General features: G+C 49.0%; 1 protein-coding gene and 1 long non-coding RNA gene across 2 annotated transcripts; one reads left to right on the top strand and one right to left on the bottom strand.

Moving 5' to 3' along the window:
* Positions 1-5429: 5429 nt before the first annotated feature.
* On the bottom strand, positions 5430-11017 carry LOC131398714 (uncharacterized). Its single transcript, XR_009216975.1, has 3 exons — positions 8855-11017; positions 7355-7543; positions 5430-7068 (listed from the first exon to the last, which is right to left on the bottom strand). It is a non-coding gene; the product is annotated as an uncharacterized LOC131398714 (long non-coding RNA).
* A 1443-nt stretch (positions 11018-12460) lies between these two features.
* LOC131398910 (malignant T-cell-amplified sequence 1-like) lies at positions 12461-13279 on the top strand. The gene has a single exon (XM_058532829.1). It carries the CDS (start codon positions 12591-12593, stop codon positions 13134-13136), a length of 546 nt encoding a protein of 181 aa, XP_058388812.1. The 5' UTR covers positions 12461-12590; the 3' UTR covers positions 13137-13279.
* Positions 13280-14398: the final 1119 nt, after the last annotated feature.

Below are 14398 nucleotides of genomic sequence, written 5' to 3'. Positions count from 1 at the left end.
GCTTCAGGACATGTCCGCGGCTGCCCCGAGAATCCCGAAGGACGCCGCCTTGGCGGACACCCCGATTGCTAGGCGGCTCGGAGGCGGCTGCTTAACTGGCGGCGGCGGGTGGCCTGCGGACACGCCCACATCTCCGGGGGCTGAAGGTGGGATGTTGGGAAGTGGATGTGCGCACGCGCCAGCCGTTGAGCCACAGGCAGGACCGCTGCTGGCACCCAGTCTCCTAGCAACACGCCGGCAGAGCACAGCAGGGGCGTGATGGGGAGAGATGCCGGGCTGATGGGCTGGGGTCCCGAGGTTCCCAGGGTTAGCAGGGCCGGGCCATCCCCAGGGCGGCCCGGGGAGGGCAAGGTCTGGGGCCCTGTGTCCACCGCTCGGACGAGGGTAAGCCCCGGACCCGCACCCCATGGGGATGGGGCTCCATGATAGGGAGGGAAGGCCTGATTCCTCCTTTAGAAATTGACGGGCTTGGGGCGGGGACCCTGAGGGTCTCACAGGCTCGTAGAAGAGTTTAGTGACCTTGGTTCTCCATCGATGGCCCGCTGCGCTGAGTTCAGTAAATGCTTTCTACCCCCTGCCGTCCGTGGGAACAGAGGGCAGCCTGGGGTCCTGGGGCGGAGGACCGAGGTTAGTGCAGAACATGGCAGAGCACTGGACTGCTCCTCCCAGGACCAGGGACCAGACCATCATTGCTGGAGCCTGGGGTCCTCAGATGGAAGTGGACGGAGTCATTGCCCTGGCTGGGGTGAGGAGGCCTCGTGAGTGAACTGGACACCCTAGGATGATGGATGGAAACTGGGAGACATGGAGGACCCGAGGTCCCTCTCATCCCTCCTGGAGCCCGCAAGTCCTGCTCCTTTGCCCCCTGGGGCCTCAAAGCCCCACTGCCTTGATGACCCCAAACAGGTGTGTTTTAATTTCAGGTTTCCTGCCTGGGCCTGCAGTGCTGGAGCTGACCACCAGGGGGCGGCTGTGCCCACTGTGCTCAACGGAGCAGCTGGAGCCAGGAAGGGGCAGCCAGAGGTCCTTCTCGGGGTCGGTCCCCGTCTCCGACCCAACATGCACCTTTTATCCTTAGCATGCATGTCCACAATGTGAGCTGCTCAGATGCAGGAGGGGGCTCTGAGATCCTCTCATTATTCATTCAGCAACTGTGCCCCCAGCACTCACCCTGAACAGGGGCAGCTTTAGGCCAAAGGGCCAACATGGTCCCTGCCCTCCAGGAGCTCACAGCCTGGAGGGGGAAATGGACAAAACCATGAAAGCAAATTCATGTGGAAGAGAAGAGCAGATGCTACAGGGAAATGAAGCAGCATGCTAGAGGGAGGACTGGGAGGGTGAGGAAGCCAGGGATGGGTGCATGTGAGCATATGAGGAGGGATCCCTACTGGGCCTCTAGGGTGGGGTCCCCAGAGGCTGGTGTAGGACCAGGAGCAAAGACTGGCCTCAGACCACCCATCAGGTGGCCTGCAGCCTGGGAAGACTTACTCTTGTGGGGTCCTGAGCTAAATAAATCATTTTAAATTGTGCAATTTAGAGGCATTAGGTACTTCCCCATGCTGTGCACCCGGGACTACTATCTAATTGCAGATTATTTTCATCTCCCCACAAGGAAAGCCCGTACCTAAAGCTGTCACTCCCCATTGGTCCCTTCCCCAAAACCCCAGCAGCGGCTAATCTGTTTTGTCTATTTCTTTACCTAGTCTGGATTATTCATATAAATAGAATCACAGATGTCACGTTTTATGTGTGCCCGCATATTTTAAGATGGAACTAATTAATTTTTGCTTTTTATTAAAATAGCACTTTTTTATTTAAAAGGGAAATCCCAGATGAATCAAAGGTTACATGTGAAAACTGAAGCCCTTATAGGACGTAGATAAGTTCAAAATCTTGGGGTAGAAACCACTCTTCTAAGTGTCACATGAGAGCCAGGAGCCATAAAGAAACAGCTGGCCCTTCTGTGGCCAACCCAAAACACGGGAAACATCACCAGTGGACGGACAAACCAAACCGGGAGGGCATTCCTCAGAACCCACAGCCAGAGAAAGTTTTAACATCCCCGTGGTACCAACAACTCTCAAAAATCAATATTTTAAAAAGGGTCAAAGAACAAATACCAGCAGTTCAAACAAGAGGCAATGCGTGTGGCCAAATGTCAGAGATGCTTGCCTCCCTGCCGAGGACACATACAAATGCGAACACTAGGGAGATGGCGTTTGTCACCATCACTGGCAGGTGTTTGTGTCTGGTGAGACAGCCCTGGTGACAGTGTGAGGAGGCAGAGGCCCCCCGAGACCCGCTGGAGGGAAGTGTGACACTGGAGGGAAGAAGGACACAGGACACTCCCTTCTGGGGGAACAGCTCACAGGACCCATCAGGTCCCACAGATCCATACCTTTACCCAGCAGTGCTGATCCTAGGAATTTATCCAAAAGAAATTCTTCTACAATTTTTCAAAGATATAAGATTACTCATTACAGTCTACACAGACTATTCACCACAGGACTATTGTCCCGGTCCTGGCTCTGTCCATGCACCTCCCCTCCTGCTCCATAACCCAGCTTCTGAACTGAGCAGCCCAGCCCTGCCACCCAGGACAGAGGATGGTGCAGCCTGGCTGCTCCTGTCTGCTCCCTCTCCCTCCAGGAACGGAGCCCCTTCCCCTCAGTCAGGAAAGCACATCTAGGGCAGCTCAGCGAGTCATAGGGATGACCTTGAACATGCTCCATCCAGGTGAAACTCTCAGTTGCAACAGCAGGACCCACCTGAGCTTGTGTGAGCAGAGGAGGTCTTTACAAAACACAGAGGTGGCTCAGCGAAGCTACTGGAAGGTCAGAGCATGAGGCTGGGGCTTTGGAGATGGAAAAAGTGCTGGAACCAGGAGTGACTCCTGCCCCACCCCTGCGCCAGCCCCCAGCCCACATATCCAGCACATTCAGCTTCTATGTGGGAGGGGGCTTTGCTTAGTTGGGAGGAGGGAGAGAGCCACATTTCCCCCTCAAAGTAGGGTCAGGTGGGTTCCACTTGGTCTGAGGCTGTTGGGTGAAACCATGGTCAGCGGTATGTCTGCCCAGACATGGAGCCTGCCAAGCAGAGAATATCTGTCCTCAAGGGGGGAACTCACCAGGTTCTCCCTGGAGGAAGAAGAAAGAAGCCCCTGATTGTAATAGGAGCAGGTGAGAGCAGAAGGCGGTGAGCAACAGCTACCAGGTGTGAGGGCAGTGCCACCCACTGGTTAGGGGCACAGACAGACCCAGTGACCTCAGAGAGGTGTTACCATTAGAGCCTCAGTTTCCTCCCTGTGAATGTGTGTCTATCCTGGCGCCACTACCTCACTGCCTTGTTTACTGCAGCTTAATAAAATGTCTGGTGTTGTATGTCCTCCAACTTTGTTCTTTGGGATTGTTCTGACTATTCTTAGCCCTTTGTATTTCTCCATAAATTTTGAAATTAGCTCATCAGTTTCCACAAAGAGATACCTGCTGAGGCATTTTATAGGGATTGTATCAAAACAATAAATCAAACTGGGGAGAAGTGGCATTTTAAGATTATACCAGGGGAAAACACATCCTAACTTAAAAAGGAAGAAATATAAGCTAGGAACAAATATTTGCAACTTATATCTCAGGCAAAGGGCCTAACAACCCCTATAGATAAAGAGATCCTAGAAACTGATAGGAAAAAGAGAAGCCACACAATATAAAAATGGGCAAAAGACATTATCATACACTTCACAAAAGTAGCTTTAAACACATGAAATATGCTCAGTCTCAGTCATGATATGACAAAATTACTAAATCCAAAAGACTGAAAGTATACTGTGAAGCTGTGTAGAAAAGGAACTTTATTCTTTGTTGATGGGAATGCAAGTTGCCTTCCAATGGAGGCACTTTGACCATATCTATCAAAATTACAAATGTATTTACCCTTTGATTCAACAATCCCCGTTCAGGGAATTTATACCATGGAAACACCTCTACCCTAGACATATGTACATAGTTATTCAGTGCAGCTTTTGTCATAGGAGCAAAAGATAGGATACAACCCAATTTCCTTCCTTAGCGATCTGGTTAAATGAATGATGACCATCCACGAGATGAAATACAGTGTAGGTAAGAAAAGACAGGAAAAGTACGTGAAGAAAGGGAGCTCTTTATCTACTGATTTGCAAAGCTCCCTCCCTGGTCCTGGTTGCTCCCAGCGCTGACCCTCGCTGTTCTGTTCCTCCCACTTGAAGCTGGCTTTTTAGAGCACCTGGAGACATGGCTTGACTAGTGTGCCACCAATGCCAGGGTCACTGTGGCCACTGGGAGTTAAAGCCCAGGGATCCGGTTTCAGCATGGACACTGACCAAAGGGGGGACTCTAGCCAGTCTCCTGGAAGATATTGCCTGGTTCCCCTGGTGAACTCAAATGCCAGTTCTCTGGGGTTACCAGTGGGAAGACGTCACAGGGAGTTCTTTTTCTATCTTGTAGGTTCAAGATAAACTTCATGGAGGAACCTAGGAGTGGGTTTCCTCACATGCCCATTTTAAAGATGACAAAACTGAGGACCTGTGAAGGGAATGGTCACATGGGGATCACGTGTAGCATGCACATTCAGACCAAGGAGCCCACATCCCCTCCAGCCCCACCCAAGTTGGTCTTGAGCTGCTGGACAAAGACATGTGTATGACCTGCTGATCCTGGCAGCTGCTCCCAACTGCGCTTGGACCCCTCGTCTGTGATCCACATTCCCTCATTTAAGCCCTGCTCCAGTCAGCTCCATGCAAGCACGGCTGTGCCTTTTCTCTGCTGTATTCCCAAGCCTCCAAAATGGTGGCTCGCACAGAGCAGGCACTTACAGTGTATCGCATCAGTGTAATCCTCCCACAGTCCTATGAGGTAGCTGCTGTTCTTTTACAGATGTAAAACCTGAGACACAAAGGGTCAATTCATGTATACAGCACGTGTGTCCTGCTCCCTGTAGTGTGCAGGCACCCGGTGTATAAATGAGAAGCCCAGACACCTTCCTGGCCCTCAGAGCTCACAGCCTAACAGGTGGGACAACATCTAACCCACAGCCAGCGAGTGGCAGCTACAAAGCTACAGCCACCTCTAGCTCAAGACCTTACACAGCCGTGGAGCTAGAGACAGCCCTGGTACACGGGTGGAGCTAGATCTAGGACCAGCCACGGAATCAGAGACACCTCCAGCTTGAACACTTGGACCAGCTCGAGAGTGACAGCCAGCTCGGGTTCTAGATCCAGACCTAAAGCAATATCCATCATCAGTTCTCTCACCAAGTCTGGAACCGCAACCAGAATCAGAGTCAGCCACAGGACTGTGGCCAGTTCTAGATCTAGCGTTGGCAGAACTGCTGGAGATGGAGCCCACTCCAGCACTGGCACCAGACCCCATGCCAGTTCCACACCCAAAGCCAGCTGCACCTCTAGCATCAGCCGTAGCGCTGGCTCCAGTGCTGGAGCTGGCCTTCCCTCCCTTGTGATGACAACTTTTGTTTCAAATTTTCCTTTTCTATTTCATATACTTCATGGTTTATAAGAGCTTATGTTTTAAAATTTACACACAGTGAAAATTTATCTTTTATTCATTTTAAATTTTTCAATTCAGTGGCATTAAGTAAATTCAATATGCTGTGCAACCATCACCACTGTCTATTTATAGAATGTTTTTATCACGCCAAACAGAAATCCTGTACACATTAAAGTAGATGCCTGGACTCTGCCAGGCACCCTAGACCTGCTTCTGGCTCTGGGGGATTCCAGAAGCTCTGTTCAGGAGCCAGGGATACTTGGCTCTTTCTGTGGGTGCAGAGTGGGAAACACTGGCACCAGGAAGGGTCCCAATCCACATACCCCTCACCCCTGACCACCACTAATCTTCTTTCTGTTGCTATGCATATCCTTCTCCCTGGCCTGCAGCCCTCTCCTGAGCACAGGTGACCCTTCCTCTGTCTCCCTCCCACCAGAGCTGCAGACTCCTAACAAAGCCAACCTGTGCTATGCCATGAACCCCACCGCCCACTGTGACTATGTCCTGAAGAAGCAGACTTGCACCAAAAGGGCGAAGGTCAGGCATGGAGCCAGCTCAACCTTCCCTCACATGAAGCAGACGGGACTCGAGATAGACAAGGACACTTACTACTTGGTCCCTACCGCTGGCCAGCACAAGGCTGCAACCCTCAGTGTCTGGCTAGTCAGGCAGCTAAGCACTTACAGACTTCAGTGTCCCAGGCCACCTCCAGAGTCCAGATTTACTCGGCAACTCTCCTGCTGCCAGCCATGATGCCTGCCCTTCCACAGGTGGGCCTGGCCTCCCTTTGTCCACTCACGGCCTTAGGTGTCTTCTGCTCTTTGGGAACCAGAAGACTAGCTGACACTTGCCAAGGAGCACTGGCATAGCATCCTGCCCACCTCAGGGCAATGCCCTCTGCACACGTCTCTCACACCTTCCAGAGTGCTGGTCACAGCCACCAGTGCCCACGGGCACGTCTCGCCACCCAGCCACAAGGGCACCAATATGGAGCCCAGGACTGGCGGCAGCTTCCACTCCTGGTCCTCACACTCAGGTGTGTCCGCCACCTCAGCAGCAGGCATGTCGCTGATGTGTTCAGCGTGCACTCAGTCGGCTCCGCCAGCTCTGGAGTGGAGGAGGTCACCACGAGCTTTGTCCTGGAGTCCTCTGACGGCCAAGAAAGGCAGCTCAGTGCCCGCCCCTTCTCCTTGGCAGCACTTCCACAGCCCTTTCCTTCCCAATCTGCACCCACAAAATGAGCCAAGAAGCCCCAGTTTCTAGAAGCCCCCAAATCTGCTCCCTGGCACGGGGTGCCCTGCAGAGTCCAGGGCCTCTGCTGACCCTGCCATCCTCCACTGTTCTGAGCAGCCACCTCCTCGCGGTTCCCCCAGATCTACAGCATCAGTTTGGCCTACAGCAGCGTCTCCTCCTCTTCAGCGTCCACCACGCCCGTGACTGTCACAGTCACAAGCACCGTCTCTGGGCTCTGCAACCACAGCTTCTCGCTGTTCTGCATCCAGCAGGTGGGCCACGCTGCTTCATCCTCAGCCTGGAGGAGGCCAACAGCAACATGAACAAGAGTGCCCTGGTGATGTGGACAGGTGGCTTGTCCCCTTCGTCCCCTTGTCTCCCACCCACCCCCAACTTGCAGTGGCCCCTGACTCCCTGCCCGGCATTGAGCCCTCTGTGATCTGGTCCAGAGGCCCTCACCCCTCACCCCCACTCCAGCCTCCCTAGACCCTTCCTCCCCCAGGCACCCCACCAAGCCCTTGCTCCCTCACAGCCCCCAGCCTCCAGCGCCCCTCTCCATAGCCCCCCATCCTCGATGGACTCACCTCCACGGCTGGGCTCAGGGGCCACCTCCTCGGGCACCTGTGCACAGCACAGCCTTTGGGGTCAGACTCACCTGGGGCCACATCACAGCTCTGTGACAAGTAAGCTTATGTCGTGACTTCTCAGAACCTCAGATGGGGCAGGCTTGGTCACTCAGCTGAGTGACCTTGAGCACTGGTGCCACTGCTCATCTATACAAGGAAGTTAACTCACTGAGTGCCCAGGAGGGGCTCCCTAATAACAGTAACTATCCCCAACCCTTCCTCTGTCATCATTGCGGGGCCACCTCCTCCCGGGGCTTCCTCCAGGCCCCCTTATACCAGCCAGGGCAGCCAGGGACAGGCTGGACCCTGTGTTCCAGGGTCCTGCCAGAGAAGACAGGAAGATAGGGTGTAGAGGAGGCGGGGGAAGGGGTGGCCTGACCTGTTCCCTGCCCGGGCACAGAATCCACTGCCCTCTCCAGGACCCGTGACCCAGCTATCCAGCGAGCTGGCCCTTGGGGTGGAGTCTGAGGACCAGGACAGTGGGGTGGGGGTGTTCCGTGACTCTCATGTCCCCAGTCTCTGGCCCTCCTGGCTGGAGGTCCCAGGGCAGCGGCTGGTGGGAACACACAGTACTGGCCAGCTGGGAGCCATTGGTGTGTTGCACCCGCTGTCTGTCTATGGACCTGAGGCCCGCTGCCCCGAGTGGGCTCCACAGGTGGGAGGGAGGCCCGTGTGTCCCTGAGCGGCCCCACCACACCCACCCACAGAGGGGAAGCCTGGGTCACATTCACGCAGTTCTGTGTCCACCCCCTCATGGGATGAGTGGGAAACTGAGGCTAGGAGAGGCAGGCACTGGCCCGGGTCCCAGGAAGTGGGTGGAGTCCAGAGGAGAACACAGGGTTCCGTACTCCTAGGCCAGGGCTCAACCCTCCCGTGGGGTTCGCTTTGGGAATGAGAGCCCCTAAGATCAAGGGGACCCCTGCCCACTCCTCCCATGTGGAGCTGTTTCCTCTGGGCATCCCCACGCAAGCACAAGTGTGGGTAGATACACACCTCTCCTGCCTATCCTTCTACATGCTTGGTGTGCAAAGAACATTTTTAGAGTATATGAGAAACTTAGCAGTGTTACCTGTGGAATGGAGCAATGAGGAAGAAATAATCGAAAACATTTTGGATGTTGTGAGATTATTTTTACAATATACATAATTTTTTTTAATTTTGAAAAAATAGTTCATAAGGTGAAGCAGTGTGAGAAAAGGTATTTTTATATTTCTTTGAGCAGATCAAAGATGTAGGGCTAACGTACTTCTTATAGACATCATTTTGGAAATAATTACTTTATTGTTGATTATCTATAGACAGATACAGAGAAAATTCACAAATTGTAAATCAAGTAGATTAGTATTTAGAATGTGCTTTTCCTGAGCTTGGGAAACATCTTGTGATTCTGTACAGATGGGTTTATTTATTTTGGAAATACAATTGAGGAAAAATAGTTGTATGATAAAAAATAGTTACCTACTGGTTGAGAATACTCCTTCTAATACAGTACTTCAGTCTTGGTGAACCACATGTAGACTTCATAGTTTGGTTCTCCTGCCCTCTAGTGGTCATTTCTCAAAATGCAGACAAAGCTGTGTTAAGGTCAAATGTTTGAAACTGTTAATACAACCCAGGTGTGTGAATAATGCTCTGAATTTTCGAGATTTGAGGAACCTGAGAAATTTTCTCACTCAGTTTATCATCTTAATTTTGCAAAATAATCAGTATGTCTCGATTACATACTCCCTTGAGAATACCGACATAAAACTGAATTCTGGCATCTCTTGACTATTTCACTTAGATAGTAAATTATCCAAAGCTATAGTAATTTTCCATAACTTTTTTACATATATAGTATAATACTAGACCTTATAACTACCGCATAAAGAGTTTTGCAAATAGGTGAAACTTTTAAATGCACTTACTCTGTTTCCCACTATTAGGTGTGTCCTTTCTATACTGTATTTTTTATTCCTTATAACTACCCCATACATTGTGAAGTATATACCGTATCCAGATTTCATAAGGAAATAAAGTGATACTGAAGGAGGCTGATAAAACTTACGAAGTGGTATATCCCAGGCTTGAAAGACTGAATTTTGTGCCTTAACTTTCCTTCTTCTTTTTGAAATCCATTCAGTTAATTAATTTTAAATTAAAGTTATTTAACCAGAATAAATTGGTAGTGTGTTTTAAAGTTTTAACAATGTTAGTTTGTTTACAGCAACACTTGTATGTCATATTTTTTCATATGCTAATGTACGTGATCCTCAAAGACCTAGGTTCTTCTATAAAGTTGAAGAACCAGGCCCCATGATTTTAGAGAAGATAAATTTTTAGAAAGTCTTAAAAAAAGAGGTTTTTCATTTTTTAACTGAAGCACTTAGCAGCAGAAACTAGCACTTAAGTGTCCTTTTCATGGTAGACAGGAAATAGATGCTTGTGGGCCAAGAAAAAGTGTACCCTGGGAACGAGTTACACTCTACAGAATTAAGAGGATGATAGATAAAAATGATTAACTCTGAAAAGAGTTTTCATTGCTATGGAACTCCAGGCTAAACTTTCTTAGAGTCTTTTGGCTAAAGCAGATTCAATAAAACATCCCCTGGGCATTCCTCTTACAGCCAGTTCCAGGTCAGATCATCTCTGATTACGCTACTGGGCTTCTACAGAAAGGTCACCCTGGTCATTCTAGCCAGCAATGACTTTCCCTCTCTCGAATTGCTATGACATCTGGTTTATGCTGCTCATACAGTTCTGACTTTGCACATAGGAACAATGGCGCAACCCCTAAGACCTAAAGAAAGAGAATCACCCTATAAGAGTTAAGCACATAAAACCCATCCATAACGAACAAGGTTAGCTGCTTGTAAAACAACTAGAGATGTGTCTAGAAATGTGTGACACTTCACAGGATCAAGTGACTGGAGTGAAGCCTCAGGGACAGAGGTCAGAGCCTCAGCTGTAAACAGGAAAGCTCAAATGTGGGGCCAGTTGTACCACATCCTGTGTAAAGAGCATATGAAAATATTTATGTGACTGTTTTGATGTTAATTTAATAATTATAGCTATGTGAAATACTTAAAACCCAATCCTTCTTAGTATTAATTCAAGAAATTCTCACCCCCATCTCTTGCCAACCACACATTCATAATGAATAAACCGAGACACGGACAAGTTCAGTAACTTCCAGGATTTCGATCTATAAGTGATGGAGCAGGACTCATTCCTGGGTTCTAGATCAGCACACAAGCACCCACTATTCTGCCTCGGTCTGCCCACAAGTGCCCAGATATTTGGTCAAACGTTATTCTGGGTGTTTCTGTGAGGGTTTTTCTGGATGAGATTAACATTTTAAATGGTAGAATAAAGCAGATTGCCCTCCCTAATGCGGGCAGGCCTCATCCAATCCTTTGAAGGACTAAATAGAACAATAAGGCTGATTCTCCTGAGTAAGAAGGAATTCCTCCTGCCTGATGGCCTTTAAGCTGGGACACTGGTCCTCTCCTGCTTTCAGACTTGGACTCAGACTGGAATTTACACCGTCAGCTCTCCTGAGTCTCTAGCTTGTTGACTGTTGACATTGGGATTTCTCAGCCTCCAGTCATGTGAACCAATTCCTTGTAATAAAAATTAAATATATATACTTATATATATATTTATATCATATATTTATATTTTATATTATTATATATTATATATTATAGATATTTACATATTTATATTTATATTTACATACAGACGGGGAGACCCCAGACTAATACAGGTTTTTGTACTGAGAATGGGGATACTATATATACAAATACATAAATATACATATATACACATATATGAAACCCTCATGTGCTATAATTTCCCAACAATGTGGAAATGTATGTTATCTTTCTTGTATATCTAGCACCTGTTATAATTCCTGCTGCAGTGTAGGCTTCCTAAATTAAGTATGTGTTTATTGGAGAGAAGAAGTGTCAAGACTGCAAGGATTTGCCCTTATTCTTTTCACATAGCACTGTCTGGAAAAGGGACCAGAACTTGGTGGAGAGGAAGAATTCTTTCACTTATTTATCAGTCATTTATTGTGTATGTAGTATGCACTATGAAACAGATCTTGTGCTAAGTGAAAGAATACAGAGATAAAATACACAATTCCTACCCTCACGGGCCTCACACTTCTTAGGATGACAAGTAAAATCCATACGGATAAAATCCTAATTAACAGGGTGACCTCCGTATTAATCACGAACGTGTATGGACCTAATAACGGAGCTTCAACATATATGAACCCAAAGCTGATACAAATGAGAAGGGAAATAGATCCACAATCATAGCTGGAGATTTCAAGAGGCTGCTCACTAATCGATGGAATGAGTACACAAAAATTCAGTAAGGACAGGGAAGATCTGAACAACTCTACCCACCACCGGGACATCACTGGCAGGTACAGAGCACCGGACCCAAACAAAGAAGAACGCACGTTCTCTTCAGAAGCACTTGGAACACTCGCCAAGAGAGACCGTATCTTGGGCGTAAAATGAGTTTGGGTCTGTTTAAAAGGATGGAAATCCTCCGACATTTGCTTCCCCACCAGCCGCAAAGCCTCCCCTCTCCGGGTGCAGGCGGAGAGAACTCGGAAGGGACGAGGTTGCATTCGGGGTTCCAGGCAGGAACTGTGTGCAATTACACGGGCCTGCGCTAAACAGTGTTAGGGGGCGGGAGAGGAGTGGAAGATTGTGAGAGACGTGGGAGAGGAATAACGAACACGACTCGACCTCCGGCAGTGACCGTGGGGAGGAGGAGAAGCTTGTCAGCCAGGAATCGCCCCTGGCGTCTGGCCTGGGTAACCGGATGAATAACTGTTCGGTTTCCCAATAATAAAAACAAAAGACAGGCCCCTCTTTCTTGTCTTCCTGCAACAGGAACGACTGCTCCAGCTCGTCTTCCTTCTCAAGTCCCGCCCTTCCACCTACCGGCTCTGCAGAGTACCAGGCAGCAGAACCGCCGGCTACCGCGCCGCCATGTTCAGAGGAGCGGAAGTGGCGCTCACGGGGAGCCGTAAAGCGCGCCTCCCTTCCGGTTCACGACAGCAGCGCCGACCGTCCCCGCCGGCCCGCTTCGGGTAAGCGCCTGTGCCGGACCCTCGCGAATTCACTCTTTTCCGCGTTCGGGGCCCGTGTCTATCGTCGCCCCCCCACCTCCCTCCACACCTTGGATCATGTTCAAGAAATTCGATGAAAAGGAAAATGTGTCCAACTGCATCCAGTTGAAAACCTCGGTTATTAAGGGTATCAAGAGCCAGTTGGTAGAGCAGTTTCCAGGCGTCGAGCCGTGGCTCCCTCAAATCATGCCCAGGAAGGACCCCGTGAAGATCGTGCGGTGCCACGAGCACATCGAGATCCTGACCGTCAACGGGGAGTTACTGTTCTTCAGACAGAGAGAAGGGCCCTTCTACCCGACCCTCAGGCTGCTTCACAAGTATCCATTCATCCTGCCGCGCCAGCAGGTGGATAAAGGAGCCATCAAATTCGTCCTCAGTGGAGCCAACATCATGTGCCCGGGCCTGACCTCCCCTGGAGCCAGGCTCTACCCTGCTGCGGAAGACACGGTGGTTGCGATCATGGCGGAGGGGAAACAGCACGCGCTGTGTGTCGGCGTCATGAAGATGTCTGCGGAGGACATTGGGAGAGTCAACAAAGGAATCGGCATCGAGAACATCCATTATTTAAATGACGGGCTGTGGCATATGAAGACGTACAAATGAGCCGCCGAAGGAATGCGCCGGGGCTAAATGTGGACACTGTGCTGTATCTGTGTTGGTGTCTGTGTGTGCTGGCAGGAAGGCACTGCCTCTGTGGTTATGCTGAATAAATTCAACAGATGCTAAAAAAAAAAAAAAAAAAAAAGACAAAAAAGTAAAGATTTGGAACGAGCCCACGTGTTTGTGTATCTGTGTCATTGTGTGCGTGTGAGTGCATGTGTGTGTGTGTGTGTGTTTGCAGAGGGGTGATTAGTTTAGATTTGCTGTCTCCTCTGCCCAAGCGGATATCAGTTCAAACACAGGTAAATTGTCTCTCGTAGAAGCATAGATTTCGAAGTCAAGAGGGTACGGTTGGTAGACAGACCCAAAGTTGTGAGGGAAGAAATGGGAGGAAAAAAATGATGGGAGAGGGGCCCTAAACAACTCTATAAATATGAACACTTAAGGGATGAGCAGAAGATGGGAAGCTTGAACAGTTGTACTAGAAGCAGAAAATCCAGTAAAAAATATACAGCAGGCGTTGTTGTCCACCCAACAAATATCACCCCCTTCCTCCTCACTGGCAGAACTGTGTCCATCCGTTTTCTAGTTTTCTACCTGAATCAGGAAAATTCTGATTAGTCTAGGCCTGTCATGGTGGTCTTTCCCTATGAGATTTAATTCATTTATAGGTGGGCATGGGACCTAAAGCCAAGTATGTAACCTGTGTTAGGAGGGGCTACTAAAAGATTTCTGGAAAAAGTTTTCAGGCTCTCAAAGACAGGTAAATGGGGAGAAACACTTTCCCTGCTTTGGATGGGCATTGGCATGTGCAATTTTGCTCTTGCCAAAGATACACACACACACCACCTTGATAAACGTAAAGTCTGAAAATGGTAAAATTGAAAATGAAAAGCAGCAGTGCCCTTGAGTCATGAAATGATGATTAATCAACCATGGAGTCTCCATATATTGGCGCCTCTTATTAAGGGGTGGTGGCTAAGTTATGTGAGATAAAATTTCTATATAGATTACTTCATTTTTACTTGAGTTTTCTGAAATTTAAAGCCAAATATATCCCAATTTTTGTAGAATGTCATCATAGACACAACTGAAAAATTCCTTTAAGGAGGATAAAGTAAGTCGACTGAAAGCTTGTCAGTGACTTTCATATGAGCAGTTTCAGTGTAATTTATATGAACGCAAGACACATTGCTGTTGATTTAGGGGTGAATGGAAAGGGAGAAGGTAGGTTGTGGAAGTTTAGACTTCATTTTATTCCTTAC

Source organism: Diceros bicornis, chromosome 36, assembly GCF_020826845.1.
Source record: "Diceros bicornis minor isolate mBicDic1 chromosome 36, mDicBic1.mat.cur, whole genome shotgun sequence".
NCBI classification, from domain to species: Eukaryota; Metazoa; Chordata; class Mammalia; order Perissodactyla; family Rhinocerotidae; genus Diceros; species Diceros bicornis.
The sequence above is the reverse complement of the archived record's forward strand: the minus strand, read 5'-3'. Positions and strand labels throughout refer to the sequence as shown.